The 14232-nt window shown below is 47.8% G+C and overlaps 1 protein-coding gene across 1 annotated transcript in view; it reads left to right on the plus strand.

The window, feature by feature from the left end:
* Positions 1-14232, plus strand: part of LOC135310490 (amyloid-beta A4 precursor protein-binding family A member 1-like) — a 75692-nt gene that overhangs the window by 52101 nt on the left and 9359 nt on the right. Inside the window, exons 6-7 of the mRNA XM_064438223.1 lie at positions 5372-5458; positions 6101-6286. Of these exons, the coding sequence (XP_064294293.1) occupies positions 5372-5458; positions 6101-6286 (273 nt within the window). The remainder of the gene's footprint in view (positions 1-5371; positions 5459-6100; positions 6287-14232) is intronic.

Below are 14232 nucleotides of genomic sequence, written 5' to 3' on the forward strand. Positions count from 1 at the left end.
CCCGCCGTGACAGAGAATGCAGCTACTCCAACCCCGGTGACAAGCACTGCGGCCACCCAACCCGTTGCGACAGATACTGCAGCTGCTCCAACCCCGGTGATGAGCACGGCGGCCACTCAAACCCCCACGACAGGCACTGCAGCTACTCAAACCCCAGTGCCAAGCGTTGCAGCTGAACCAGAGGACCAATCTGTGCCAGTATCAGTCGCCCCTATACGCAAGAAGAAATCATGGAAGAGAAAGTCAACTCGTTTAGAAAGAGATTACGATGAACCAGGGCCATCACGAGAAGAGGAGGAGGAGGAGGAACCATGTGTACAAGAAACGGAAACTACCCGATCTCTATCCTTGAGTGAGTTGCGGGATATACGGAAAGATTTCGGGCGTCATTCAGGTGAGCACGTTATCACCTGGCTGCTCCGATGCTGGGATAATGGGGCCAGTAGTTTGGAATTAGAGGGGAAGGAAGCCAAACAACTGGGATCCCTCTCTAGGGAAGGGGGCATTGATAAAGCAATTGGAAAAGGAACACAAGCCCTCAGCCTCTGGAGGCGGCTCCTGGCCGCGGTGAGAGAGAGGTATCCCTTCAAAGAAGATATTGTATTTCGCCTAGGAAAATGGACGACCATGGAGAAAGGCATTCAGCATCTAAGGGAATTAGCCGTGCTTGAGGTGGTTTATGGTGACCTGGACGATCAACGGTCCTCCAAAGATCCAGATGAAGCTGAGTGCACACGACCCATGTGGCGGAAGTTTGTACGGAGCGCACCATCCTCGTATGCAAACTCATTGGCAGTGATGTCCTGGAAAGATGACGAGACACCAACGGTGGCTGAGTTGATTGATAGACTCCGGGAATATGAAGCGAATCTCTCTTCCTCGCTCGTCTCTGCTGTTGAGAAACTGTCCCGAGAGGTCCAACAACTCAAAGAAGATATGTCCTACTCCCCACCAGTACGGACCAGTATCTCAGCCATTAGGAGTAATCGTCCCTTGGCTCAAGAGAAGGGATACACACAACGGGGCACCCTATGGTTTTACCTGCGTGATCACGGAGAGGACATGAAGAAGTGGGATGGAAAACCTACCTCAGCCTTAGAGGCGCGGGTACGTGAGCTGCAAGGGAGAACAATTACTCAGGGAAGTTTCTCCAGGAGAGCTGCTGCCCCAGTTTCCCGTAAGCAATTCTCTAGACAGAGGAGCAGAAGTGCTGATGGCCTGACTGATCTTAACAGAGACACCCGTGATTCATATCTACCGGAAGTGAGTGATGAATACTATGATCAGGACTAGGGGGGCCCTGCCTCCAGCCAGGTGGAGGAAAGGGATAACCGGGTTTACTGGACTGTGTGGATCCGATGGCCTGGCACATCTGACCCACAGGAATATAGAGCTTTAGTGGACACTGGTGCACAGTGTACCTTAATGCCATCAAACTATATAGGGGCAGAACCCATCAGCATTGCTGGAGTGACAGGGGGATCCCAAGAGCTAACTGTATTGGAAGCCGAAGTAAGCCTAACTGGCAATGAGTGGCAGAAGCACCCCATTGTGACTGGCCCCGAGGCTCCGTGCATCCTTGGCATAGACTGTCTCAGGAGAGGGTATTTCAAGGACCCAAAAGGTTACAAGTGGGCTTTTGGTGTAGCCGCCTTGGAGACAGAGGAAATTAAACAGCTGTCTACCTTGCCTGGCCTCTCGAAGGACCCTTCTGTTGTGGGGTTGCTGAAGGTCAAAGAACAACAGGTGCCGATCGCCACCACAACAGTGCACCGACGGCAATATCGCACCAACAGAGACTCTCTGATCCCTATCCACGGGCTCATTCGTCGACTGGAGAGCCAAGGAGTCATCAGTAAAACCCACTCACCCTTTAACAGTCCCATATGGCCAGTCCGGAAGTCTAATGGAGAGTGGAGGCTAACGGTAGACTATCGTGGCCTGAATGAAGTCACTCCACCGTTGAGTGCTGCTGTGCCAGACATGCTAGAACTTCAATATGAACTGGAGTCCAAGGCAGCCAAGTGGTATGCCACAAATGATATTGTTAATGCATTCTTCTCAATCCCTCTGGCAGCAGAGTGCAGGCCACAGTTTGCTTTTACTTGGAGGGGGGTCCAGTACACCTGGAATCGACTGCCCCAGGGGTGGAAACACAGCCCTACCATTTGCCATGGACTGATCCATAATGCTTTGGAACAAGGTGGAGCTCCCGAACACCTACAATACATTGATGACATCATTGTGTGGGGCAATACAGCAGAAGAAGTTTTTGAGAAAGGGAAGGAAATAGTTCAAATCCTCCTGAAAGCTGGTTTCGCCATAAAACAAAGCAAAGTTAAGGGACCTGCACGAGAAATCCAGTTCTTGGGAATAAAATGGCAAGATGGTCGTCGTCAGATCCCCATGGATGTGATCAACAAAATAACAGCCATGTCTCCACCAACCAGCAAAAAGGAAACACAAGCTTTCTTGGGCGTTGTGGGTTTTTGGAGAATGCATATTCCACACTACAGCCTGATCGTAAGCCCTCTCCATCAAGTGACCCGGAAAAAGAATGATTTCAAATGGGGCCCTGAACAACAACAAGCCTTTGAACAGATTAAACGGGAAATAGTTCATGCAGTAGCTCTTGGGCCAGTCCGGGCAGGACAAGATATCAAAAATGTGCTCTACACCGCAGCTGGGGAGAATGGCCCTACCTGGAGCCTCTGGCAGAAAGCACCAGGGGAGACCCGAGGTCGACCCCTAGGGTTTTGGAGTCGGGGATACAGAGGGTCCGAAGCCCGCTATACTCCAACTGAAAAAGAGATATTGGCAGCATATGAAGGGGTCCGAGCTGCTTCAGAAGTGGTTGGTACTGAAGCACAGTTGCTCCTGGCACCCCGACTGCCAGTGCTGGGCTGGATGTTCAAAGGAAATGTCCCCTCTACACACCATGCAACTGATGCTACGTGGAGTAAATGGGTTGCACTGATCACCCAGCGGGCTCGAGTAGGAAACCCCAGTCGCCCAGGAATCTTGGAAGTGATTATGGACTGGCCAGAAGGCAAAGACTTTGGAATATCACCAGAGGAGGAGGTGACACATGCTGAAGAAGCCCCACTGTATAACACACTGCCAGAAGATGAGAAGCAATATGCCCTGTTTACTGATGGGTCCTGTCGCCTTGTGGGAAAGCACTGGAGATGGAAGGCTGCTGTATGGAGTCCTACACGACAAGTAGCAGAAACTGCTGAAGGAGAAGGTGAATCGAGCCAGTTTGCAGAGGTAAAGGCCATCCAGCTGGCCTTAGACATCGCTGAACGGGAAAAGTGGCCAGTGCTCTATCTCTATACTGATTCCTGGATGGTGGCAAATGCCCTGTGGGGCTGGCTACAGCAGTGGAAGCAAAGCAACTGGCAGCGCAGAGGCAAACCCATCTGGGCTGCCACATTGTGGCAAGATATTGCTGCCCGGGTAGAGAACCTGGTTGTAAAGGTACGGCATGTGGATGCTCACGTCCCCAAGAGTCGGGCCACTGAAGAACATCGAAACAACCAGCAGGTAGATCAGGCTGCCAAGATTGAAGTGGCTGAGGTGGATCTGGACTGGCAACATAAGGGTGAACTATTTCTAGCTCGGTGGGCCCATGACACCTCAGGCCATCAAGGAAGAGATGCAACATACAGGTGGGCTCGTGATCGAGGGGTGGACTTGACCATGGATGTTATTGCGCAGGTTATCCACGAATGTGAAACATGTGCTGCAATCAAGCAAGCGAAGCAGGTAAAGCCTCTGTGGTATGGGGGACGATGGCTGAAATATAAATATGGGGAGGCCTGGCAAATTGACTATATCACACTCCCACAGACCCGCCAAGGCAAGCGCCATGTTCTCACCATGGTAGAAGCAACCACCGGCTGGCTGGAAACATATCCTGTCCCCCACGCCACTGCCCGGAACACTATCCTGGGTCTCGAAAAACAAGTCCTGTGGCGACATGGCACCCCAGAGAGAATTGAGTCAGATAATGGGACTCATTTCCGAAATAACCTTATAGACAGCTGGGCCAAAGAGCATGGCATTGAGTGGGTGTATCACATCCCCTATCACGCACCAGCCTCTGGGAAAATCGGAAGATACAATGGACTATTAAAGATGACACTGAGAGCAATGGGGGGTGGAACATTTAAACACTGGGATACACATTTAGCAAAAGCCACCTGGTTAGTCAACACAAGGGGATCTGCCAGGCGAGCTGGCCCTGCCCAATCGGAATCCTTACGTACTGTGGAAGGGGATAGAGTCCCTGTAGTGCACATAAAAAATATGCTGGGCAAGACAGTCTGGGTTATTCCTGCTTCCAGCAGAGGCAAACCCACTCGTGGGATTGCGTTTGCTCGAGGACCTGGGTGCACTTGGTGGGTGATGCGGGAGGATGGAGGAGTTCGGTGTGTACCCCAGGGGGATTTAATTTTGGGTGAAAACAGCCAATGAACTGAATAATATGCTGTTAATTGTAATATGATGTTGTATGTCATCACTACTATGGTTGCATCAGTGGAATGTTATCATGGTGGGAATCTCCCAATTAATGATAATAGCAAATGCTGAAGGAGAAAAAATAGACTGTCGTGGTTCAGCCTCAGCTGGCAACTGAACACCACGCAGCCGCTCGCTCACCCCCCCACCCCCACCCCTGTGGGATGGGGAAGAGAATCGGACGAGCAAAAGAACTTGTGGGTTGAGATAAGCACAGTTTAATAACTACAATAGAATGATGATGATAAATGATTATGATAATAATGACAGTAATGTTAATATAATAAAAGGGAAAAGGAAGGAAAGGGAAAACAGGGAACAAAAACGCAGAAACATGAACAATACAACCGCTCACCACCCGCCGACCGACGCTGCCCGTCCCCGAGCCGCGATTGCTCCCTCCCTCCCCCGGCCAGCCCCTCCCAGGTAGCATACTGGGCATGACGTTACATGATATGGAATAGCCCTTTGGTCAGTTTGAATCCACTCTCTTAGCTGTGCCCCCTCCCCTCCCGGCTTCTTGTGCACCCAGCAGAGCATGGGAGGCTAGACATGTCCTTGACTAGTATCAGCGCTGCCCAGCAACAGCCTAAACATCTGTGTGTTATCTCAACAGGTTTTTTTTCCATGCTAATTTCAAAGCACAGCACTATACCAGCTAGAGTGAAGAAAATTAACTCTATCCCAGCTGAAACCATGACAATAGGGTTTCCATATATCTTTGTTTAGTTTTGGCTTCTGCGATCTAATACTTTGTTTTGAATTGCTGTTCTGGTGACTGTGTCTTGTTTGTGATCTAGTTAAGGGTGTTACCTAATGTTATTGACTCTATTCCATTTATTTGCAGGCTCTAGAAGGTGAATTTCAACCTGTGACTGAAGTGGACCTCTTTATTTCTACACAGAGAATAAAAGTATTGAATGCAGACACTCAGGTATGGAGAAAGAAGCACCTTTGCCAGGTCAGGCCTTGTCAGTGTTATAATAATAGTCTTTTGAAACAGACCTTCATCTACCTGCCAAAATTTGACTTTCAGGGAGTGCTGGCTCTTACAGTTCCCTCCAAGACTTCCTGGTCAGAAAGCTATGCTCAAGAACCACATAAAACATGGAATTAATCAGTGTTGTCTGACTGATTTGGCAGGTATGCTAATTGCAGTCAGCCCAAAAGATAAGAAGCTTTGTTCATATTATACAGTATTCTAGGCAGTCTATACTATAATATGACAAGTACCAATTGTCCACAGACAAGCCGAAGGTATTTGGTTGTGAAAACTAATTTGAAGTCCTTAGTCCTCAGCATGTTGTGTGTGTACAGGACAAGATACCCAAGTCTTTCTGTTCTTTTCCACAGTAACTTTCACTTTCAAAATGTGCTTTTTTTATGGTTTGCTTTTTTTGAAAGTCAGGCTGATGGTTCCTCTTGGCACCTCCTTTCATACAGGAGACTTATTTCCTTTTTGTAGACATTTACTTAATAAAGGTGTCATGCTGCCATTAATCTCTTTATAAAACATCAAAAGTGCAATAAGAATTTGCTTAAAACAGCGTCTGATACCATTTTTTCTATCCTTCAGGAAACTATGATGGATTATCCTCTGAGGACCATTTCTTACACTGCGGATATAGGGAATATAGTTGTTCTGATGGCTCATAGACAAATGCTGCAATCAAATTCCCGGGACAGTGTGGAAGCATCTCACCCTTCCCAAGATGGAAAAAGGCAATACAAAATGATTTGCCACATCTTCGAGTCTGAGGATGTAAGGATTTCTTTTTCTTGTGATTTTTCTAGGAGATAAACTGTGATCACATCTTGACAGGCTTGAAAGTCTATAGCCAGTGGTCCTGTTTGGCTTGTTTCTTAATTGCTTAAAAATATTTAATTGAAGTAGAAGAACTTGTTTTCTCTTTGCATGATGGAACCCTGAGTTTTACTTGCAAAGTCAGTATTTATGTAACTTCATTTTTTTCAAGTAAATTTAATGCTTTCCTAGAAAAAGTGAGGGACACATTCTAAACTGAAAAAAGATTTTTTTTGACACTGTCTCCCAAAGCATCATCCTACAGAAGCTGGTGGCTCATGCCTTAGGTATACTCTTTGCTGGGTAAAAAAACTGGCTGGATGGCCGAGCCCAGAGTTGTGGTGAATGGAGCTAAATCCAGTTGGTGGACGGTCACAAGTGATGTTCCCCAGGACTCAGTGTTGGGGCCAGTCTTGTTTAATATCTTTATCAATGATCTGGATGAGGGGATCAAGGGCACCCTCAGTAAATTTGCAGATGATACCAAATTGGGCAGGAATGTTGATCTGCTTGAGGGTAGGAAGGCTCTACAGAAGGATCTGGACAGGCTGGATCAATGGGCTGAGGCCAATTGTATGAGGTTTAACAAGGCCAAGTGCCAGGTCACAACAACCCCATGCAATGCTACAGGCTTGGGGAAGAGTGGCTGGAAAGCTGCCTGGCAGAAAAGGACCTGGGGTACTGATTGACATCTGCCTGAACATGAGCCAGCAGTGTGCCCAGGTGGCCAAGGCGGCCAACAGCATCCTGGCTTGTATCAGGAATAGTGTGGCCGGCAGGACTAGGGAAGTGATCGTCCCTTTGTACTCGGCACTGGTGAGGCCGCACCTTGAATACTGTGTTCAGATTTGGGCCCCTCATTACAAGAAGGACAATTGAGGTTCCTGCACCCAGCAGGAACCAGTGTTATGCACAGCACTATTCCACACTCAGTTTCCTGCACTCATCAGCTCTGCACTTATGCCATATTGCTTTCCACTTGTAAACAATATGTATATCATTCCCAGTTTACCTTGATCACCTCATAACAAAGGATTCCACTAGTCTGCTTTTTTCAGCTGCTTCCTTGCATGGCACAGAGATCAGAGCTTTCCCTTTACATGCCTTTGTTTTTCTACCCATCCCTGCCTCTACCACCAGTAGCAGGTGTTAGGAGCTAGAATCATAGATTCATAGAATGGTTTGGGTTGGAAGAGACCTTTAAAGATCATCAAGTTCACCCCCCTGCCATGGGCAAGGACATCTTTCACTAGATTAACTTGCTCAAAGCCCCTTCCAACCTGACTTTGAACACTCCCAATGATGGGATATTGACACCCTGCCTCCTGACACCCTGCCCCTTGACCAATATTGGCAGCGTAGACAGACTGCCAACACCCTGCCCCTTGACTGACATCAGCAGTGTAGGCAGGATGCCACCCACATTATTCATGTAAGGTATGATGCTCTCAAATCATACTGCCATTGGTGGAGCCATAGGAAAGCATGACTCTTACCCATATTCAAAAGGCATTTGCACAATTGGCTGTTGCTGCCAGATGACCTGGACGCCAAGTGTCCCTGGCAGTCTGCCAGAGCCATGGCATCGCTTATGAGCCTGTGTTAGCTATTGGTGATTGGGTGAGTTGCAGTATGGGCATGCTGTTGCTCATCTTTCCTACTACCTCAGTAAAGCTGTGTTTTATAACACTGTCAGTTTCTATTACCATTTGGATCACAGGCATCCACAACTTCTCTGGGCAACCTGTTCCAGTGTCTCACCACCCTCATCATAACAAAAAAAATTCTTCCTTATATCTTATCTAAATCTACCCTCTCTCAGTTAAAAACTGTTGCCCCCTGTCCTGTCACTACAGGCCTTGGTAAAAACTCTCTCTCCATCTTTCTTATAAGCCCTCTTTCTATATTGAAAGGCCACAATAAGGTCTCCCCAGAGCCTTCTCTTCTCCAGGCTGAACAACACAACTCTCTCAGCCCTTCTTCATAGAAGTGTTCCAGCCATTTTTGTGGCCCTCCTCTGGACCCTCTCTAACAGGTCCATGTTTGTCTTGTGCTGGGGACCCCAGAGCTGGATGAAGTACTGCAGGTGGGGTCTCATGAGAGCGGAGCAGAGTGACAGAATCACCTCCCTCGACCTGCTGGCCACACTTCTTTTAATGCAGCCCAGGATATGATTGGCTTTCTGGGCTGCAAGCACGCATTGCCAGCTCATGTCTAATTTTTCATCCACCAGTACCCCCAAGTCCTTCTCCACAGGGCTGCTCTCAATCAGTTCAGCAGCCAGTCTGTACTGATACTGGGGATTGCCCCGACCCAGGTGCAGGACCTTGCACTTGGCCTTGTTGAACTTCATGAAGTTCGTATGGGCCCACTCCTTAAGCCTGTCAAGGTCCCTCTGGATGTCATCTCTTCCCTCTAGTTTATCAACTGCACCACTCAGCTTGGTGTCGGCTGCAAATTTGCTGAGGGTGCACTCAATCCCACTATGTCATTGATGAAGATACTAAATAGTATTGGTCCCAGTACAGACCCCTGAGGGACACCACTCATTACTGCTTTCCACTTGGACATTAAGCTATTGACTATAACTCTTTGGACGCGGCCATCCAGCCAATTCCTTATTCATGTAACAGTCCATCCGTCAAACCCATATTTTTATTTATTTTATCTTTCCAATTTAGCAGCAAGACTGTTGTGGGTGACAGTATCAAAGGCCTTACAGAAGTCCAGGTAGATGACGTCTGTAGCTCTTCCCTTGTCCACTGATGCAGTCACTCCATCACAGAGGGCCACTAGGTTGGTCAGGCACAATTTGCCCTTGGTAAAGCCGTGTTGGCTGTCCCTAATCACCTCCCTGTCTTCCATATATTTTGACAGAACTTCCAGGAGGATTTGTTCCAGGATCTTGCTGGGTACAGAGGTGAAGCTGACTGGTTGGTAGTTCACAGGGTCCTCCTTATTACCTTTTTTAAAATTGGTGCAATATTCCCTTTTTTCCAGTCACTAGAATAGCTCATAGGGAGCAATTAAGCAGTGAATGAAAGCTATGGAGCAGGGCAGCCAAGAGCAAGCTATGGGCTTACGAGAGAGCCATATAGACTAGGTGGAGTGGGCTGGAAGCCCCCTGAGCTTTTCATTCGTGAGATTCAACAAGGACCAATGACAATTCCTACACCTAGGGAGGAAGAAACCCTGGCAACAAAACAGGCAGGGGACTGACTAGCTGGACAGCAGCTCTGCTGAAAAGGCCCTGGGGGGTCTTGGCAATGATGAACATGAGCCATCAGTATGCCCTGGCAAGCAAAGGCAGACAACAGTATCCTGGGCTGGATTAAAAGGAGCATAAGCAGTAAATTGCAGGAAATGATTCTTCCTGTCCACTCAACACTCACTAGACCACCTCTAGACTACCACATCCAGTTTTGTGCCCCCCCCAAGAAAGGAATTGATAAAATGGAGCAAGTTCAGCAGAAGGCCATCAGGATGGTCAGGGGGATGGAGCACTTGCCCTATGAAGAGAGGCTGAGGGAATGGGGCTTGTTCAGCCTGGAGAAGAGAAGGCTTCAGGGGCCTTAACAGCAGCCTACCACTATCCATGAGGAGATCATCAAGAAGACAGAGCCAGGTTCCTCACAGTGGTATATGGTGGGAGTATGAGAGCTAATGGGTATACATTGAAACAAGAAAGGTTCAGACTGGATGCAAGGGAAAACTTTTTCATTATGAGGATTGTCAAGAATTGGAACAGGTTGCCCAGAGAGGTTATAGAGTCTGTCCCTGAAGATTTTCAATACCTGACTAAAAAGCCTGAGGAAGCTGGTCTGACCTCATAGAAGATTGCTTTGAACAGGAGGTTGGACTAGAGACCCTCTGAAGTCCCTTCTAACCTGAACGATTCTGCGATTGTGTACCACATCCAGTCACATTAAGGGCTGAATCTGCTCAATGGGCCAGTTGTTTCCACACTTTCCATACTTTATCTGACAGTAACTTCAGACATGGTTGTGAGAATTTTATAGGAAAGCATGGATGAGAAGGAAGAGTTTGAACTACCATAGAACCATAGCATAGATGAGGTGTGACGGCACCTCTAGAGACTGTCTGGTTGAATCCCTGCCTGCTTAATCAGGGCCAACTAGAACAGGTGTCATGGTTTAGCCGCAGTCAGAGACTAAGACCCACACAGCTCCTCGCTCACTCCTCCCAGCCCTGTGGGATGGGGGAGAGAATTGGAAGGGCCAAAGTAAGAAAACTTGTGGGTTGAGATAAGAACAGTTAATAAATAAAATAAAACTGTAACAACAATAAAAGTATAATGAAAAGGAAAATAATGAGGGAGAAAGAGAGAGGTGAAACTTCGGGAGAAGGGAAAAAAAACCCAAACAAGTGATGCAACCGCTCACCAACTGCCAAATGATGCTGCCAGTCCCCAACCCACAATCACTGCTTCCCCTGGCCAACACCCCCCAGTAAATATACTGGGCATGATGTCATATTATATGGAATATCCCTTTGGCCAGTTTGGTTCAGCTGTCCTGGCTGTCCCCCTCCTGGCTTCTTGTGCACCAGGCAGAGCATGAGAAGCTAGAAAAGTCCTTGACTAGTACAAGCACTACTTAGCAACAACTAAAACATCAATGTGTTATCAATATTATTCTCATACTAAGTCCAAAACAAAGCACTATACCCACTACAGTCAAGAAAATTAACTCTATCCCAGCTAAAACCATGACAGTATCCACAGCTTATTCCATATTATTTATGTCATGCTCAGGTCCCATACTATCCAATACAACCTCAATAACCAACACCGCCCTATCATCCTTTGATAAAATACACAGATATTAATTACCATCACCTTAGTCTATGGTCCACCCCTGTAAAATGTCTGTAGAGGGTGCACAAATGGCCACAAAATGTCCACAGAGTTCATTTAGTCCATGACTTTGGGCTCCATCTATTGTACAAGTCTTTCAGGGCTGGAGAGATGGTGTGTATGGTGTTGGATTGTTGCATGCTGAAGTCAGTCCTTTTTCCATCACTGCTGCACTTTTAATGGTTCAAAGTTCATTCTTCATTAATTTGGGATAGTCCTAATATGATAGCATTGACATGTTATATAGCAACCATAAGTGTGATGACATACAATATTATATAGCAATCAACAGCATGGAAATTCAGTTCACTGGCTGTTTTCACCCAAAATCAAATCCCCTTGAGGCACACATCAGACTCTTCCATCCTCCCACATCACCCACCAAGTACACCAAGTGCATCCCACTAATGGGTTTGCCTTTGGCTGAGGCAGGAAGAACCCAGACTGTTTTGCCCAGCATACTTTTTGCGTGCACTACAGGGACTCTATCCCCTTCCACAGTACGTAAGGGTTCTGACTGGGCAGGGCCAGCTCGATTGGCAGATCCCCTAGTGTTGACTAACCAGGTGGCTTTTGCTAAATGTGTATCCCAGTGCCTGAATGTTCCACCCCCCATTGCTCTCAGTGTAGCCTTCAACAGTCCATTGTACCGGTCAGTTTTCCCAGAGACTGTTGCATGATGGGGGATGTGATACACCCACTCAATGCCATGCTCTTTGGCCCAGGTGTCTATGAGGTTATTTTGGAAATGAGTCCCGTTGTCTGACTCAATTCTCTCTGGGGTGCCATGTCGCCATAGGACGTGTTTTTTAAGGCCTGGGATAGTGTTCCGGGCAGTGGCATGGGGGACAGGATATGTTTCCAGCCAGCCGGTCATTGCTTCCACCACTGTAAGCACATGGCGCTTGCCTTGGCAGGTTTGTGGGAGTGTGATATAGTCAATTTGCCAGGCCTCCCCATATTTATATTTCAGCCATCGTCCTCCATACCACAGAGGCTTTACCTGCTTCGCTTGCTTGATTGCAGCGTACGTTTTACATTCATGGATGATCTGTGCAATAGCGTCCATGGTCAAGTCCACCCCTCAATCACTAGCCCACCTGTATGTTGCATCTCTCCCTTGATGGCCTGAGGTGTCATGGGCCCACCAAGCTAGAAATAATTCACCCTTATGATGCCAGTCCAGATCCACTTGAGCCACCTGCTGATTGTTCCGATGTTCTTCAGTGGCACAACTCCTGGGGACGTGAGCATCCACATGATGTACTTTCACAACCAGGTTCTCTACCCGGGCAGCAATATCTTGCCAAAATGTGGCAGCCCAGATGGGTTTTCCTCTGCGCTGCCAGTTGCTTTGCTTCCACTGCTGCAGCCACCCCCACAGGGCATTTGCCACCATCCAGGAATCAGTATAGAGATAGAGCACTGGCCACTTTTCCCGTTCAGCGATGTCTAAGGCCAGCTGGAATGCCTTTACCTCTGCAAACTGGATCAATTCATCATCTCCTTCAGCAGTTTATGCAACTTGCCATATAGGACTCCATACAACAGCCTTCCGTCTCCTATGCTTTCCCACAAGAGGACAGGACCCATCAGTGAACAGGGCATATTGCTTCTCATTTTCTGGCAGTGTGTTATACAGTGGGGCTTCTTCAGCACATGTCACCTCCTCCTCTGATGATATTCTGAAATCTGTGCCTTCTGGCCAGTCCATGATCACTTCCAAGATTCCTGGGTGACTGGGGTTTCGTACTTGAGCCCGCTGGGTGATCAGTGCAACCTATTTACTCCATGTAGCATCAGTTGCATGGTGTGTAGAGGGGACCTTCCCTTTGAACAGCCAGCACCTGCGGTCGAGGTGGCAGGAGGAGCTATGCTTCAGTACCAACCACTTCTGAAGCAGCTCAAACCCCTTCATATGCTGCCAATATCTCTTTTTCAGTTGGAGTATAGCAGGCTTCAGACCCTCTGTATCCCCGACTCCAAAACACTAGGGGTCAGTCTTGGGTCTCCCCGGCACGTTTCTGCCAGAGGCTCCAGGTAGGGCCATTCTCCCCAGCTGCAGTGTAGAGCACATTTTTTACATCTTGTCCTGCCCAGACTCACCCAAGGCCTACTACAGGAACTCTCACCTGTTTATTCTGTTCAAAGGCTTGTCGTTGCTCAGGGCCCCATTTGAAATCATTCTTTTTCCTGGTCACTTGATAGAGAGGGCTTACGATCAGACTGTAATTTGGAATATGCATTCTCCAAAAACCCACAACGCCCAAAAAGGCTTGTGCTTGCTTTTTGCTAGTTGGTGGAGACATGGCTGCTCTTTTGTTGATCACATCCATTGGGATCTGACAATGTCCATCTTGCCATTTGATTCCTAAGAACTGGATCTCTTGTGCAGGTCCCTTGACTTTGTTTTATGTTAAAATGAGACTTCAGAAGGATTTGGACTATTTTCTCTCCTTTCTCAAAAACTTATTCTGCTGTGTTGCCCCACACGATGATGTCATCAATGCATTGAAGGTGTTCCGGAGCTTCTCCCTGTTCTGGACTTTCTTGCTGGTTCAGTGCAGTCTGAATCAGTCCATGACAAATGGTAGGACTGTGTTTCCACCCCTGGGGCAGTCGATTCCAGGTGTACTGGACACCCCTCCATGTGAAAGTAAACTGTGGCTTGCACTCTGCTGCCAGAGGGATTGAGAAGAATGCATTAGCAATATCAGTTGTGGCATGCCACTTGGCTGCCTTTGACTCCAGTTCGTATTGAAGTTCTAGCATGTCTGGCACAGCAGCACTCAACGGTGGAGTGACTTCATTCAGGCCATGATAGTCTACTGTTAGCCTCCACTCTCCATTAGACTTCTGCACTGGCCATATGGGACTGTTAAAGGGTGAGCGGGTCTTACTGATCACTCCTTGGCTCTTCAGTCAGTGAATGAGCTCATGGATGGGAATCAGGATGTCTCGGTTGGTGCAATATTGCCACCAGTGGACTCTTGTTGTGGCAATCAGCACCTGTTGTTCTTTGACCTTC

Source organism: Phalacrocorax carbo, chromosome Z, assembly GCF_963921805.1.
Source record: "Phalacrocorax carbo chromosome Z, bPhaCar2.1, whole genome shotgun sequence".
In the NCBI taxonomy this organism is placed as follows: domain Eukaryota; kingdom Metazoa; phylum Chordata; class Aves; order Suliformes; family Phalacrocoracidae; genus Phalacrocorax; species Phalacrocorax carbo.